Genomic DNA, 13221 nt, shown 5'->3' with positions numbered 1-13221 from the left:
TGAGGTATTTGTGCTGTTGTAAAATTTGTCAGTGAGTGTAGGCACTGCCTTGGCTAGCTGTGACCTGGGTTAACTTTTGGCATGGGTGGTGAGGAGAAGAGAGGGTGAGGAACATACCTATTATCTTTCCAGATGGAAGCCAAGAGTCAGGATCAAAACTCAGAGCAGTGAAAGAGCAGCAGTGTGTAACCTCTTTATCTCATTACGTACAGTGCCACAGTTAAAATCTGCTCCAGTCTGGAGCCAAGCTCACAGATAATCCTGTGGCTCAACTGCTGTGTGACAACTCATTAAGCAGCTGGAATTTAATTATGCATTGCAAATTTAATTCTGCATCTTACCTTAATCATGGTTAGGTAGGTGTCAGTGGAGAACTAATTGCTGGAGCATGTACAAATGTTTAAACTATGATATTTTAGAAGTACTATGTAAGTCTATGAATACTTTATCACCTGCTGTGTTGTGTGGGGAACATTGTTAATTCCCACACCTATGCTACTCCAGGGAATAAAAGATTTTCTGGATGAAAAATATCATCTGAGAAGAGTTCAAGAAAGTTACACAACAGTGAGTGACTTTATGCTGGATGAAACCCTCAGAGGATGGGGTGTGTGTGCGTGGGGGTGTTGTATACCCAAGTAGGGATGATAAAATAAACCAGTTGTTCTGAAGAATTGTTAAAAAGGAAACACACAAATCATGTAATAAACTGGACATGTCTTTGGAAAATTGGAAGCAAATGCACAGAGGAAGGACTATAATTCAATCCCCATACACATCATATGAGGGAAACCCATTAAGTTGGGCAAACCTGATGAAGTGGCCACAATAGTTGGATAAGGAGGAGATAGATCTCTTGCAGAAATATGATATAAATTACACTCTATCTGAATGTGCAAGAATTGCACATTAGGTAAGAGAACTGCAGATTTTTAAAAGAGAAGTAATCTCTGTCTGTGTATTGGTTAGATACAGTAATTTTCTAACTCCTTTTTATAATTTTCTTTAAATATGACATTGACATGGACTGCCCAAAAAAGCTGGGTATTGAAAGATAAGACAGTACAATTAAGGGGGTAGGAAGGGATACCTGGTCTGCGTATCACAGGAATCCTGTCTGTCATAACACATATTCAGCTGGCTCTTTTTAAGTCCTGGGTCTCAAACTGACATACTCAAAACCTGCACAGTGGGATGGGGTTTGCACAGGATTGGAAATTACTATTTTTCTCTGCAAGAAAGCAGAAAAAATGTCTGAGACTCCCTGCTTTGTATTATGGTTAAAACTGCCTAGAAGAGAATGTCTGTTAATCTCTGAAATGCTTTCTTGCTCCTGGAAACTGTCCTACTGTATATGGTTCTATGAAAATGTGGGGTGTTTTGGTGGTCTTTCCATTTTTCTTTCTTTAGTTGTTCTAATACTCAGTCTTTCGCTGGAAAACAGCCAGATTACCACAGACATCAGTGGGATTTGGCAGATGAGTACCTGAATGCTTTTACTCCAGGAATTATGAGAAATTAATAGCATTAGGAAAGGGAAAAGCAGGGAGAAAGTAGCTTGGAATTGTTTCAGGGTGCTGTAGCTGGTTATGGGACTTCCTGATTTACTATACAATGTTGATTTATTATATAAGCTTAAAACCACCTTGTTTTCAAAACAAAAGTGTTTCATAGGAAACAGCCATAAAACCACTCCTCATACTGCAATAGCATCTCACAGAAATGGTGAGCATTAGGGCCCATGGGGGAAACTAAATTTACTGCTCATTTTTCATGACACTGACATTCTTGTTTTCATCCCAAGTAACTTTAGGCACTAAATTTAGGCCCCAGCTGTCTTTGGCTTCTGTTAAGCAGTAGTTTTCCATGTCTTGGTTTGATGTAGTGAGTTTTAGCTTACACTACAGACAATACATTGGGTTTTTTTTTAAAGTGATCTTTCATGATCTTTAGAAATAACCCAATAGCGTCCCCAAGGTCAGAAGAAGCAAGGTAGAAAACTGCTGGTCTGTGGTTAATGGGGACAGAGAGGCTCCTTCACAAGGCAACCTGACTTGGATATAAGTTTGGGTCCAAGAGGTGTCTTTCACTTCAGAAATGTCATAATTATAAAAGTATTGATAGATGTTTAGGGTGCCTTGTAAGTAGCTTTAAGTCCACTATGAACCTTTTAAAGACTACAAACCTCAAAAAAGGACTATCTTGAGATGTTAATCCTTAAACATGGCCATGATATTCCTAGGTAACAGACATGTGGTGAAGCTGTCCTTGTAGTCTTCATGGTATGCCTGTGGAAATTAGCTATCATCACCCTGCATCTTAACTTGATATTCCTGATTAATCCAAATTTATATATCTATATTTAGAATAAAACAATTATTGGAGTTTTATTGATTTTGTCTAACAATTGCAGAAGGAGCTTCAGAAAGTTGTCATCTGCCTTTCCATCCTGAACATGTCTTGCAATCACTTTGTTGATTGGTAGGGGAATCAGACGGAGAGAAGTCTGTAATTCTGTTTTATAAGTATTTCCATTTATCCAACTTGAGGCATGAACAAGCAACAGGACTCTGAGTCTGTCTATTTACTTAATAGACTTCTTGTACCAAAAATCTTCTGTCTGGGCAAGAAGGCAATGCTTAGTTGCCAAGTCTGGGAGAACATTTGTGTCATGTAAGAAGTGTGGAAAAGCAGCTACTCCACATTTTACCTTGTCGAGAGAACAAATTGCAAATGGTGCAGAAGTGGTATTAATTCTACATGCTTGCGCCAGTCTTGTACACATTTCTTTACTTGGAAATGCTGTGTTTTCCTCCTTCCTATCTTTGCCTGGATGTGGAAGGGATTTCCCATTGCTATGTCAGCCTTTGATGCATCTGACACATCAAATACATGTCAGCCTTTGTGAAGTTGTGGGCTCTTGTTTATTCATGGAAGATTAAAACCAGGGAGGTGTCCCACTTTCTGTGCAGGTTCTCAAAGAAAATTCCACACCTATCTTGAATAACTCTGGATGAAGTACTTGCAGGCCTGTGTGCAAGTGTGTCTAGCAGTAAGAAGAAGCGAGAACCTTGGAGTTCCATGGTCCATATGGCATTGACACCTAACCTATTACTTAGCCTTCTCTACTTTTATCCAACAATAAAGGAGGAGAATTGTAGTCATTCAGCACAGGGGATATAAAAGGAAAAGTAATTAAACTTACAGGATATGTTTCATATATATCTAGAAAAGCATGTATACTATTTACTGGGACACGTGCCTGTGTACATGTGTAGGTTTGAATCTGTGTTTGTGTAATTTAACAGGTCTTTCTGTGTTGGAAAAGCTAGATATTGTTGATTTCCTGTGGCATGGCATGAAGACAGAGTGGTTGACCTCTTATTATTTTTCAAATGTTTAGTCCCCTTTTCTCTGTTTAAGCAAATTTATTCAGAAATATGGCCTTTATATAGTTTGCAATACCATTAGGCTCTCCCCTTTGCAAGCCAAGAGTGAACATTTGCCATGGTTAAACAGCTGACTTTAACAGTTAAACCCAATGTAATTATGTATGGCAAATAAATTGCTTAAGCTCACAAATGGTACTGACCTTGAAGAACAATAACCCTTATTTGGTTATTAATTTAAACTGGTTTGAATGGACAAGGTTGAGAGGGCATCTGATAACTTTTTTCCCTATCCTGCCCTCCTGCACAACTTGTAGACTGCCTTGAAAGAGGCAGAGATTTCTGCCAACATTTCTACTGGAGTTATTATCCGATAGCCAAAGTAGTAAATAAACTTGTGTGCTCCCATCAGTTGCTCTAGTCTGTTCTCTAATTTTGCTTATCCACTAAGGAGTGTTTGTAGTAGAAACAGCTACTGCTAGATTCATCAGCCCCATCTCAACTCTAAATCACCCTGAGTATTTTATTTAGAGGATGATCAATTCAAATAGAAATTCTTCCACATTGATATGGCTGCTTCTCTGCATGCTGGAAGACTTCCACAAATGTATTGCTGAGTAGCAGTTTTAGGTATCATGGTGGATAGTGTTGAATTTTCTTAGTTTGGGTTTAAATAAATCAAAGGGTTGGCTGTTTGTTGGTTGTTTGTTGGTTTTTTTTTTTCTGGGTTTTTTTTTTCCTTCCCTTTAAAAAACAAAGGACAGCTGAGGTCAAGTAGTGGTTTGTTGTAAGCTTGAATTGAATCAGATTCTGCTTGCCAAAGTCAGGATGGAGTCATTCAGACTCACTCAGATGTTGTAGACAGATAGGGACCTTTTGATTTGCTGATTTTTGACTTCAACAGATCCTTGTCTTAGCTATTGATGCACTTCAAGTGGCAGACGAATGTACTCATCTAAACAGCAAATGCCAGCGTAAATGGCTGCATTCCTGAGGTGAAATACTGTCAGGTGCAGCTTTTCCCTCTCTGAAGTCTGGGTGCCTTTAGGCTGCACTTATACTGCTCTTATGTCTGCACAACTGGGAATGATCTCCACTCATGTGCATTGCCCCAGTGCAGAAAGATGCTGTTCTCAGGTGACAATGAAGGTGTTCATGAAGCACACTCTGTGCTCAATGAGAATAAAAATATAGCCACCACTTTCTGACAGATGTGCTGGCTACCTTGGCAATGTATCAATGATCCAGTTGCTCATCTGTCAGGATGACAAGTGTTTTGATGGAGGGAGAGTGTCTTTTGTCACATGTTTAAAATCATCGCTTAAATTCCCAGGGTCAGAGGTGAACTCAGCTGTGCTAAGACAGGAGCAGCGTGGGACATGGTCAGCTGCTGAGGGTAGAAATTGGCTGGTCTCATTTAGACAGCCAGGCAGACTGGACAGTTTGGGCCTGTGTGGGCCAAAGCACTAGGAAGTGAAACTAGATAATAATTTACAGATAATAAAATCCAAACACAGAGTTCCCTGGACTTTGTTTGTTGCTACCTTCCCAGAGATATCTGCAAAATTATTTAGAATTTGCAGGAACACAAGCATTTTAAAAGAAAAAAAATCAGCTGTGGGGACAATGGTTTTCCAAGTAGTACAAGACAGAGCATAAGAGTGGGAGTTGACACATACTTCATGCTGAATGTGTCTTTGACTTTCTTTGCTGTGATTGGGTTTTTCTCTATGAATAAATCTTCAATGCAAAGGAAAACATAATCACCTTAAGTGTGGGCCCTTTTTCACCTGGGAATAGACAGTATCTAGGCTGGTTATATACTGTGCTGACTTATGTGGCACAAACAAGCATCCTTGCATTGCAGTGTGTGGGCTCAGTGATATGGTCACTAGGTTGTAGGCATGCTTCTTTGTCTTTCCAGTTCACTTGCATCCTTTGGTCCCATCCCATCAGAGCTAGCATCCTGTGATATTCCGATTTCAGTGTCCTGAGATATTGAAAACAACATTGCGGTTATTCACCTACAATGCCCAAATTCCTATATAAAGTCAAAGTTTGGTTTTTTTTTTTTTTTTTTGGCAGCCAGCATCTTGTGGTCATTGTCACTGTGCAAACTGAGTTGCTGGTGGAAGGCTGGGGCTGCAGAGGCTGGGGGAGATACTTGGGGGACTCCCTGCTTGGTGGCAGCTTGACTGTGTGTAAATATGAACCAAGCCTGAAATCAGATTCTTGAGGAGAAATACCTGAAAACAAAGTGTGGGCTCCAAACCCGTGGCCATTCTTCTCCTTTTCTTGCTGCACCTATTTAATAAAACATTGTTTCTATAGTGTTACTCTGGATGTAGTTTCCACTGGAAAAGAGGATATATTATCAAAAAGTTAGAATAAAATGAAAACATAAATATAAAATGAAAATTTTATAGCTCTGATTTTAATTTAATTGGACTGAGTCCAGTCAGATTTGGTGGAATAGAAGATGAGAGGTAAGGATTGTGTCCAGGGCAATAGAAAGGCAAATATGACCAATTTTCCCATAAATAACATTACAGTATCCAAATCTAATTGCTGTTAACTACAGCCTCATTGTGCAATAATCTTTCATTACTGTGCCAAATCAATCTCATTTAAGATTGATGTGTGAATAATTCAGGCATGATATTTGAATGATGCATGTCCAGATGACAGTTTATAGTGCATGTTTGAGCAAGATAAAGGGACTTTGAATGTATTTTCAAAGAGTTGATTTAAAGTAAACAAAAAACTGCAATTATTATGTAAGTCAGCTACGTTTTGTCTTAACTCCTTAGGAAATTTATACATTGCAATATGCATAAATAATGGGAGGAAATAATCTAGCTCTATACAAAGTTCTGGCCTTTAAGCCATTGCCACTTTTGAAATGAGTTTTGAGATAATTTGGATCATTCCTTACAAGAGAAATTTACTTCTGTAGAGCTACAAACTCATTGTTTGCTTTCCTTGATTGTGAACCTTTCTGATGTTCCAACGTTCTCATTCTCCTGCTTTGCAAGGAGTCAAAGGATAGAAAAGAGAAAGAGGGTGATGAGGATAATCAGGAGTATAGTATAGCTTTCATTAGAGAAAGATCAAACAAGCTTGTCCTTGAAAAGGAATAAATAGAGGGGAGTATCATGAATATTGTATAGAAGTGGGAAGAGAAAGAATTAATAACCTGTTTCACAGTATAAGAACATACCCTAGCCCCACTGAAAACCAGCAGGTTTTAAACCAAGCAAAATTAAAAATACACTCATGGAGTGTGTGACTACATTGCAGAACTTTCTGCTGCAAGCTGATAGATAAAAGCTGATAGCTAGAAAAATACAAGGGACTTGAAGTATTGAAAAAAGGGTTTGAAACTTTTACGGAGATTTTTCCATCATTTCCATCAATCACTCCGTCGGGTGAGCTCACAAAGTTCTTAAACATCTGTGTAGGAAAGTGTCCTTCCCTGCAGTCTTAACACCTTGTCACTCTCTATGGCCTATTTGCTCTCTTTTAACACATTTTCTGTTGATGGCTACTGATTGTAGGATACTGGGAAGAGGGACACTTATGCAGACACAGGTTAGTGTAAAGGTATTTTCCTTTCTAGTTGAGTATCCTACAGAACCTGAACCTAAAAGGGTCAGGTGAGTAGTGGCTAGGTTTTGAAAATGAAATTAAATGCTGGAGGAATTCCTGGCCCTGAAACTCAGTGCTTTTAATTAAAAGCAACATAGAGATTTAGGGGTGAAAGTCTACAGCTGACCCACTGCTACAGAGTTTTCATAGGTTTGTCACTCCTTGTTTTCAAATTAGAGCCGAGGCTGAAAACTGCAATTTTCACTTCTAGGCTCTGGGTAGAATAACGTGTCTTGAAAACATTTTCTTTTGATTTCAGAGAGTCATTAGAGATCTGAGCACATTCTAATCCTCTTATATTTTCCTCATTAGATTTGGATTACTGCAGCCAAGCAAGGGGTGAAAGCTGGAACGTTCTTCTGGTCTATGTAAGTACCTTCTGTTTTCTAGAGATTTTTAACTAATAATTCAGAATTAATTCAATGTCAGTGTTTATTAAGTTTTCCTTTCTCTAAGCATTGAGTAGGTTCGAGACTCTACCTGTAACCCTCTATTGTTTCATTTGTGCAATGTTTCTGATAGCTAAAGCTGATGCTACAGTTTGCTGCTTTAGATTCAGGTACTGACTTTTAACAGTTGTCTAAAGAGAAGATGTGTTACTATGTGAAAAATTACTGTCTTTCATTTTAAAATGTGGGTTTTTTTGCTCCCTTAGTAATGGCAGCAATGTTTCTTAGTCTTCTGAGTGTGGAAGACTCTTACTGTCTTCTTATGTCAATTGACATCCCCAGCTTAACAGTCTGGTTCTTTCATTTTACAATACAGCCTGTCCTTTGAGTAACATATCCCGTTTCCCTTTCCTAAGAGGCAGCTGTTTGTTCTCTTGTCTAATGATTGTCTAATCTAATGATTCCAACTTATTTTCCCTTGTCCCCACTAAAATGTATCTTCACAACCAAAAATGAATGAATTTTAATAATTTTTGAGGAATTCATGTAGATCAGTGTTTCTGTTACAGTTTCTGGCAGGATTGAAGGAGCAAAGAAAATGTTTAAGCTACAAGACTGAAGTAATACGGGGTTTTGACTATTTTTCCTTGTGATTCCTTTAAAAATAATACGTTTTACTGCTTTAAATATCATAAAGCATGTGGAGTGAATAATAAAGCACACACCCCAAGCTGATGATAGGTTTAGGCTTGCAAGATAAATTCTGACAGAGCTCCACTCCGGTGTTCTGCAAACCAAAGAAATGAATGTGATTCCTAAGCTCTGTAGCTACATAGTCTGCATAAACACCCCGGCCAGTTCATGCTTGGGGATATAGAATGTAAAAAAGGCAGCCAAGGACAGTTTGTATGAATGGCTCTAGTAAGGGAGTGAAGCAGCCAATTCATGTATGATTGAAATATACATGCCTTAAAACTTGCATTATTTTGTTCAGTGCACAGAATATATTTGGGAAAATTTTCAGGCAGACTCTTTCAGGAAAACAGAATTTTCAAAATATTTTAGTCAGAAATGAGTTGTTGAAATAATGGATTTTTTTTAATAGTGAACAATTAATAAAATTATAAAAATTAGATGGTACCCAAAATTATTATTCCAGTTTAAAATGTTGCCTTATTTGCAAATTTTAATATCAATTCTCATTTTTATGGGTTTTTTTTTATAACCAAAAGTTCTCTGTGTAGTTGGGGACTGAGGTCTACTCTTTGTCTACAAGGCATTAAAAACAAAGGTATTTCCAAATGGCTGCTGCCATCTCTATTTCTCTGCCAGTGGTTTCCAAAGAGTGCTGAATTCTGTTCATTGTGGTGACTGATGGTAGTATTTGATACCTGCCTTGGGATTTTGCTATTGATCTAATGGATTCTGGACTGGCTGTGCCACTGTATTAAAATGACTGTGTGGTCACTGACCTGCAGAGGTTTCCTAAAATGAGATATTTGGAATTTTAACAGCTGTTTCTAAGGTTAGTTATTCTCATAGTGTGAACTTGGCCTCAACAGCCAAGTGAGAATGGCCATCACTGTACAAAGAGTAAAGGAAGGGTCTCTTCTGCAGGGTGAGAAGTCCCTGTGCTGCTGGCCTGGTGTTTCAGATGGCTCTGTTCTGATTCACACTAGCCTAGCCCTCAGTAGCTGCTGTTAAGGCAATGGAAATTTTTCCTGTGTATGGAAACAGGAAAAAGGACTACCAGAGCAGGGTGGTTTTTTTGAACCTGTACTAATGTGAGCAGTATAGTGGATTTTACCCATTCCAGCTATCCAGTGGCAACATACAAAAAGTTTAATCTGGGTGAAAGCTGCCAGAATGGATCTTTCATTCATTCCTTAGAAGAGGAGTGAATATTTTTTGTTTATTTTTAATAATTTTTTATTCACTCTTGCTTGAAGAGGTAGATTTACTGCTTTGAGTTCTGATTACATTTGCAAACTTTTAATCATCTTTCTTGTGAAGTAAGTAGACATTTAGGAGGTCTGATGTGATTCTGTTTGCAAATTAAGAATCAGTATTAAGCAACAAGGAAGATACAGCAACAAGGAAGAAAGCAAATTACGCTATTATGATACATTATATTCATAATAAATTCAGTCCATTCAAACATTTTGTTGATGTTTTTAGTATTCTGTGATAACAAGGTATATCTTTGTATTTTGTGGTCCAGTGTCATCCCCCATGAGCGCAGAATATTAACAATACTTCAGTGGTTAACACTTCCAGACAATGAAAGGTAATTCACTTGTTGTCATCTGCTGTTGGATAACTGCTAGTTTGTCTTCTCTTTATAAGCAGCCAGAAGAGCAAACAAATATATTTAATTCTGAAATTTGTTTTTGTCTGTTACAAGCCATCTCTGATTTAAGGAATTGTTTCGGTTTTGCGTTTAGTGCGAGTTCTTTGGGATTTGGTGGTTTTTTCTTTGTCTGATTTGGGTTTTGGGGGTTATTTCATATCAACTTTTAACCATCAGCTGTTTGATTCTCCCAAAAAAATGTAGGGTATGAATTTATTTCTTATCAAAAAGCATGCAGTTACATGGATTAACTTGGGTTGTTCTTATCCTAATGAGCCTAATATAGTTTAACAACCTTACAGGCAATGGCAGTTGTAGAACTGAACACTTAGCACTAGGAAAATGTTAAGATTTTAATTATGAGTGGGTTCTACTACACAAGTTCCCACATGCTGCTGCAAGGCTCAGGCGAGCTGAGTGATTTCTCCTACAATGTTTAGAATGAGCATGTGTCCTCAGGTGGTACCCCATGTGCCTCCTTGCATGTGTTCTTGTGTCTAATAAAGCTGCAAAACAACTAATCATACCATGGAAACAAAGAACTGCTAATAATTGTAGGATTCTCTGCCTGAGAAACAGTTCTTTTTCCACTGAGCTAAGTCTCACTGGAAAGCTGGCTCGATTTAACTTGACCTGGCTAGCCTGTGTTTTTGTGGTGCTGTCAAAAGAAAGCTAACCTGAACAAGACCTTTCTTTCTTTTAGGCCTTATGTTTATGCCTTCTACTCTGAGCAACCAGATGCTGCTGGCCACAGATATGGTCCTTTCAACTCAGAGGTTAGCACAGATTTATTTTTTACTACAGAAAAAGCCAGGTGTCTCTAATACTTTTTTTTCCCCCAGAAATATTGATGCTGCTCAGGAGTAACATTTTTAGCAACTTTTTTTTCCCACCTGTTTCTGCAGTGTTCTTCACCTCTGCCAGAGAGAACAAAATTATCTTCTATAGGATTTATCATGTAAAATTCACTTCTGGGAGAGGGAACTGCTTGTGTCTTTCAGGAAGCTATTTCTCAGTGTGATATGATAATGTAAATGGAAAGATTTATTTGGCAAAGACAGGAGTATATTTATGTGCAACAGCACAATTCAACATTCCTCTAACAGTTTATCCTTCTGAAAAGTAATTAAAATATAATACATAAAATATTGAGATAAAATGCAGAGAAGAAAGAAGCTTTCTTAAAAACTGACGGCCAGCAGTAGCCAAAGTAATAATTCCAGTCTGTCAGGAAATATAAAAGGCTGCTAGTTCCAGTTTCATATAGGCCCTACAGGGGTTCAGAAAGCTTTTCCAATACTGTTCCCTCAGGACCATGCTGTTGAGTTTGGAAAAAGTTTTAAAGCACCATAAGGCATTTTAATGAAAAATTATGTGCAACATGCTGCAGTAGTTTAACCTCTTGTTTGACTTTGTGTAGCTGGCTGGGACTGATGGGTGTTGTTTCCCCTGACAACACTGTCCAGGTGACAAGAACTTAAAGATAATGCACTTGTCAGGGATATGTGAGGAGGGAAAGCAAGTGCTGTACCCAAATATCCTGCTTCAAGTGGCTGGGATCTGGCATTTCCAGTGATGTCTGACATCTTGCAAAGGCCCCTAGTTTCAGTGCAAATGCATGCCTGCAGATTCCCATCACAAGGCTTCAAGAGTTTTTAATGTAAGATTTTCAAAGGGTAAACAAATGTTTGCAATCTTCAAAAAGTGAGGAGTAAATCAGATGCCTGCCCTCTCTGGAAGGCAATGCCGATCTCCTTCAGCAGCCAGGTGCCCAGCAGTAGTTTCTTATTTGTTTGGTTTACATCTGGTGGCTGTTCTTGATGGGACAAGAAAGCAAAGAGAAGCAGTGTTAATATTTTTTATTTATCTGGATACAGCCACTTCCTTCTGAACAGAATTGTGGAGCTTTTTCCATGGACTTTAAAGGGGAATATTAAGATGATGACATTGAAAGTGTACTTTAAATTGGGGTGTTTAACAAATCTGCTTAGCATCCAACCAATATGGCAATCTAGTTTCAGGTTAATTATAAGAGTGTAAAAAGTAAAGTATGGCAAAGAGGTCATAACAGGAAAAAATTTTATAAAAGCAAAAAGCCCCCAAAGGCTCTTCCTGTATGGGGGTTCTTGTGGACAATTATATGAAGGTTGATCTCTAATTGCAAGGCAAAGCTTTGGCTTGTAATAAGTGTGAATTAATAGCTTATGAGAGTTTTACAAATAGATAGTTTTATGTCATTTGTATTAAACACAAGAAGACCATGAAATCAATTTTTAGCAAATTGAGAACAGATGAGTTAGCAGAAGAGCATGTCTGGGTTTGCGCTTCAAACAGTGGACCAAACTTTGTGAATGGAGATGTAAGTAAATGAATACAGCTGTGTAAGTACACAGATGCTGAGGTTTGCTAGGGGCCTGGTTTCGGGATAGAAAAGCTAGAGCAAGTTTTTTATATTGTTTCTCTTGACACTGGGTTTCAATATAATTATTGGGAGCTATGAAATGTACATCATCTGGTAGAAAGTCCTCAAAAGGATCCCTTTTAGCTAATTCCTTGATACCAAGAGCATGACTTCCTGTGAAATATTTTTTTTCTTGTATACGGCTGCCATCAGTTAGACATTTGGAGTATTACTGACCATTTTTATTCATGCAAAGGCAAATCTACCAAACAATATGAAATATTTGAAAACAAGCTTGTAACAACTCAGCGTTACATTTACAATGGGCTTCTTATTTTTTTTGAAGAGTGAATATTTCATGCTGATTTTTCTTACTGCAGTTAGTAGTTTGAGGAATAGCTTTTTATCTTGAAAACCTCCAAATCTTTATTAGAATATTTATTTGAGCTTATTATATCAAATAATATCCTAAATTTATTTTAAATGTACAATCTCAGAGGTCTAATGGCATCAGAAGCCTATGTGCAGAGTGTCTTAAAGCAAGAAGCAAAGAGACTTAGATATACTTAAAATTTATTGGTGAATTGCTAGTGTTTTTTATGTAAATGGAATTGATATTATAGCTAGTCTCCACAAAAGTGTAACTTTGCATATCCACTAGCATGAATTTCAGTGTAAATGAGTTGACTGTCTACGTTTTGGGGTTTGGTGGGATTTTTTGGTTTGACTTGGTGGTATTTTTTTTTTTTGCTTTGGGGTGGGGGTGTTTCGTTATTTTTTTGTTTTTTTTTCTTTAAAAACATTTTAGAAGATATTTCAGTGGGTTCTGTTATGTTTCCAGGAGCAGTTATGGGAGTTATAAAATATATGCTTGCTTTTAATTTACTTCTGCCTTTTCTTTTTTTTTTTTTTCCCTCTGTGCTTCTGCAGTTGAACTCTGGTAGGTTGGTCCATCCAGGTCAAGAAGCAAAGCTTTGGCTGGCTAGTTACCCTTGTGATGTTACAGTTTCCTTCTGTAAGCGGGGAGGGATTCGGTTCCCTCCT

General features: G+C 37.9%; 1 protein-coding gene across 5 annotated transcripts in view; it reads left to right on the top strand.

The window, feature by feature from the left end:
* Positions 1–13221, top strand: part of ENPP2 (ectonucleotide pyrophosphatase/phosphodiesterase 2) — a 56400-nt gene that overhangs the window by 15927 nt on the left and 27252 nt on the right. For all 5 annotated transcript variants that reach the window (XM_058832010.1, XM_058832009.1, XM_058832008.1 and 2 more), the window contains exons 9-11: positions 7350–7405; positions 9648–9713; positions 10480–10552. In XM_058832010.1, coding sequence (XP_058687993.1) covers positions 7350–7405; positions 9648–9713; positions 10480–10552 — 195 coding nt within the window. The remainder of the gene's footprint in view (positions 1–7349; positions 7406–9647; positions 9714–10479; positions 10553–13221) is intronic.

Source organism: Poecile atricapillus, chromosome 2 (assembly GCF_030490865.1).
Source record: "Poecile atricapillus isolate bPoeAtr1 chromosome 2, bPoeAtr1.hap1, whole genome shotgun sequence".
Classification (NCBI taxonomy): domain Eukaryota; kingdom Metazoa; phylum Chordata; class Aves; order Passeriformes; family Paridae; genus Poecile; species Poecile atricapillus.
Note: the sequence above shows the minus strand (reverse complement) of the source record. Positions and strands in the feature narration are given on the sequence as shown.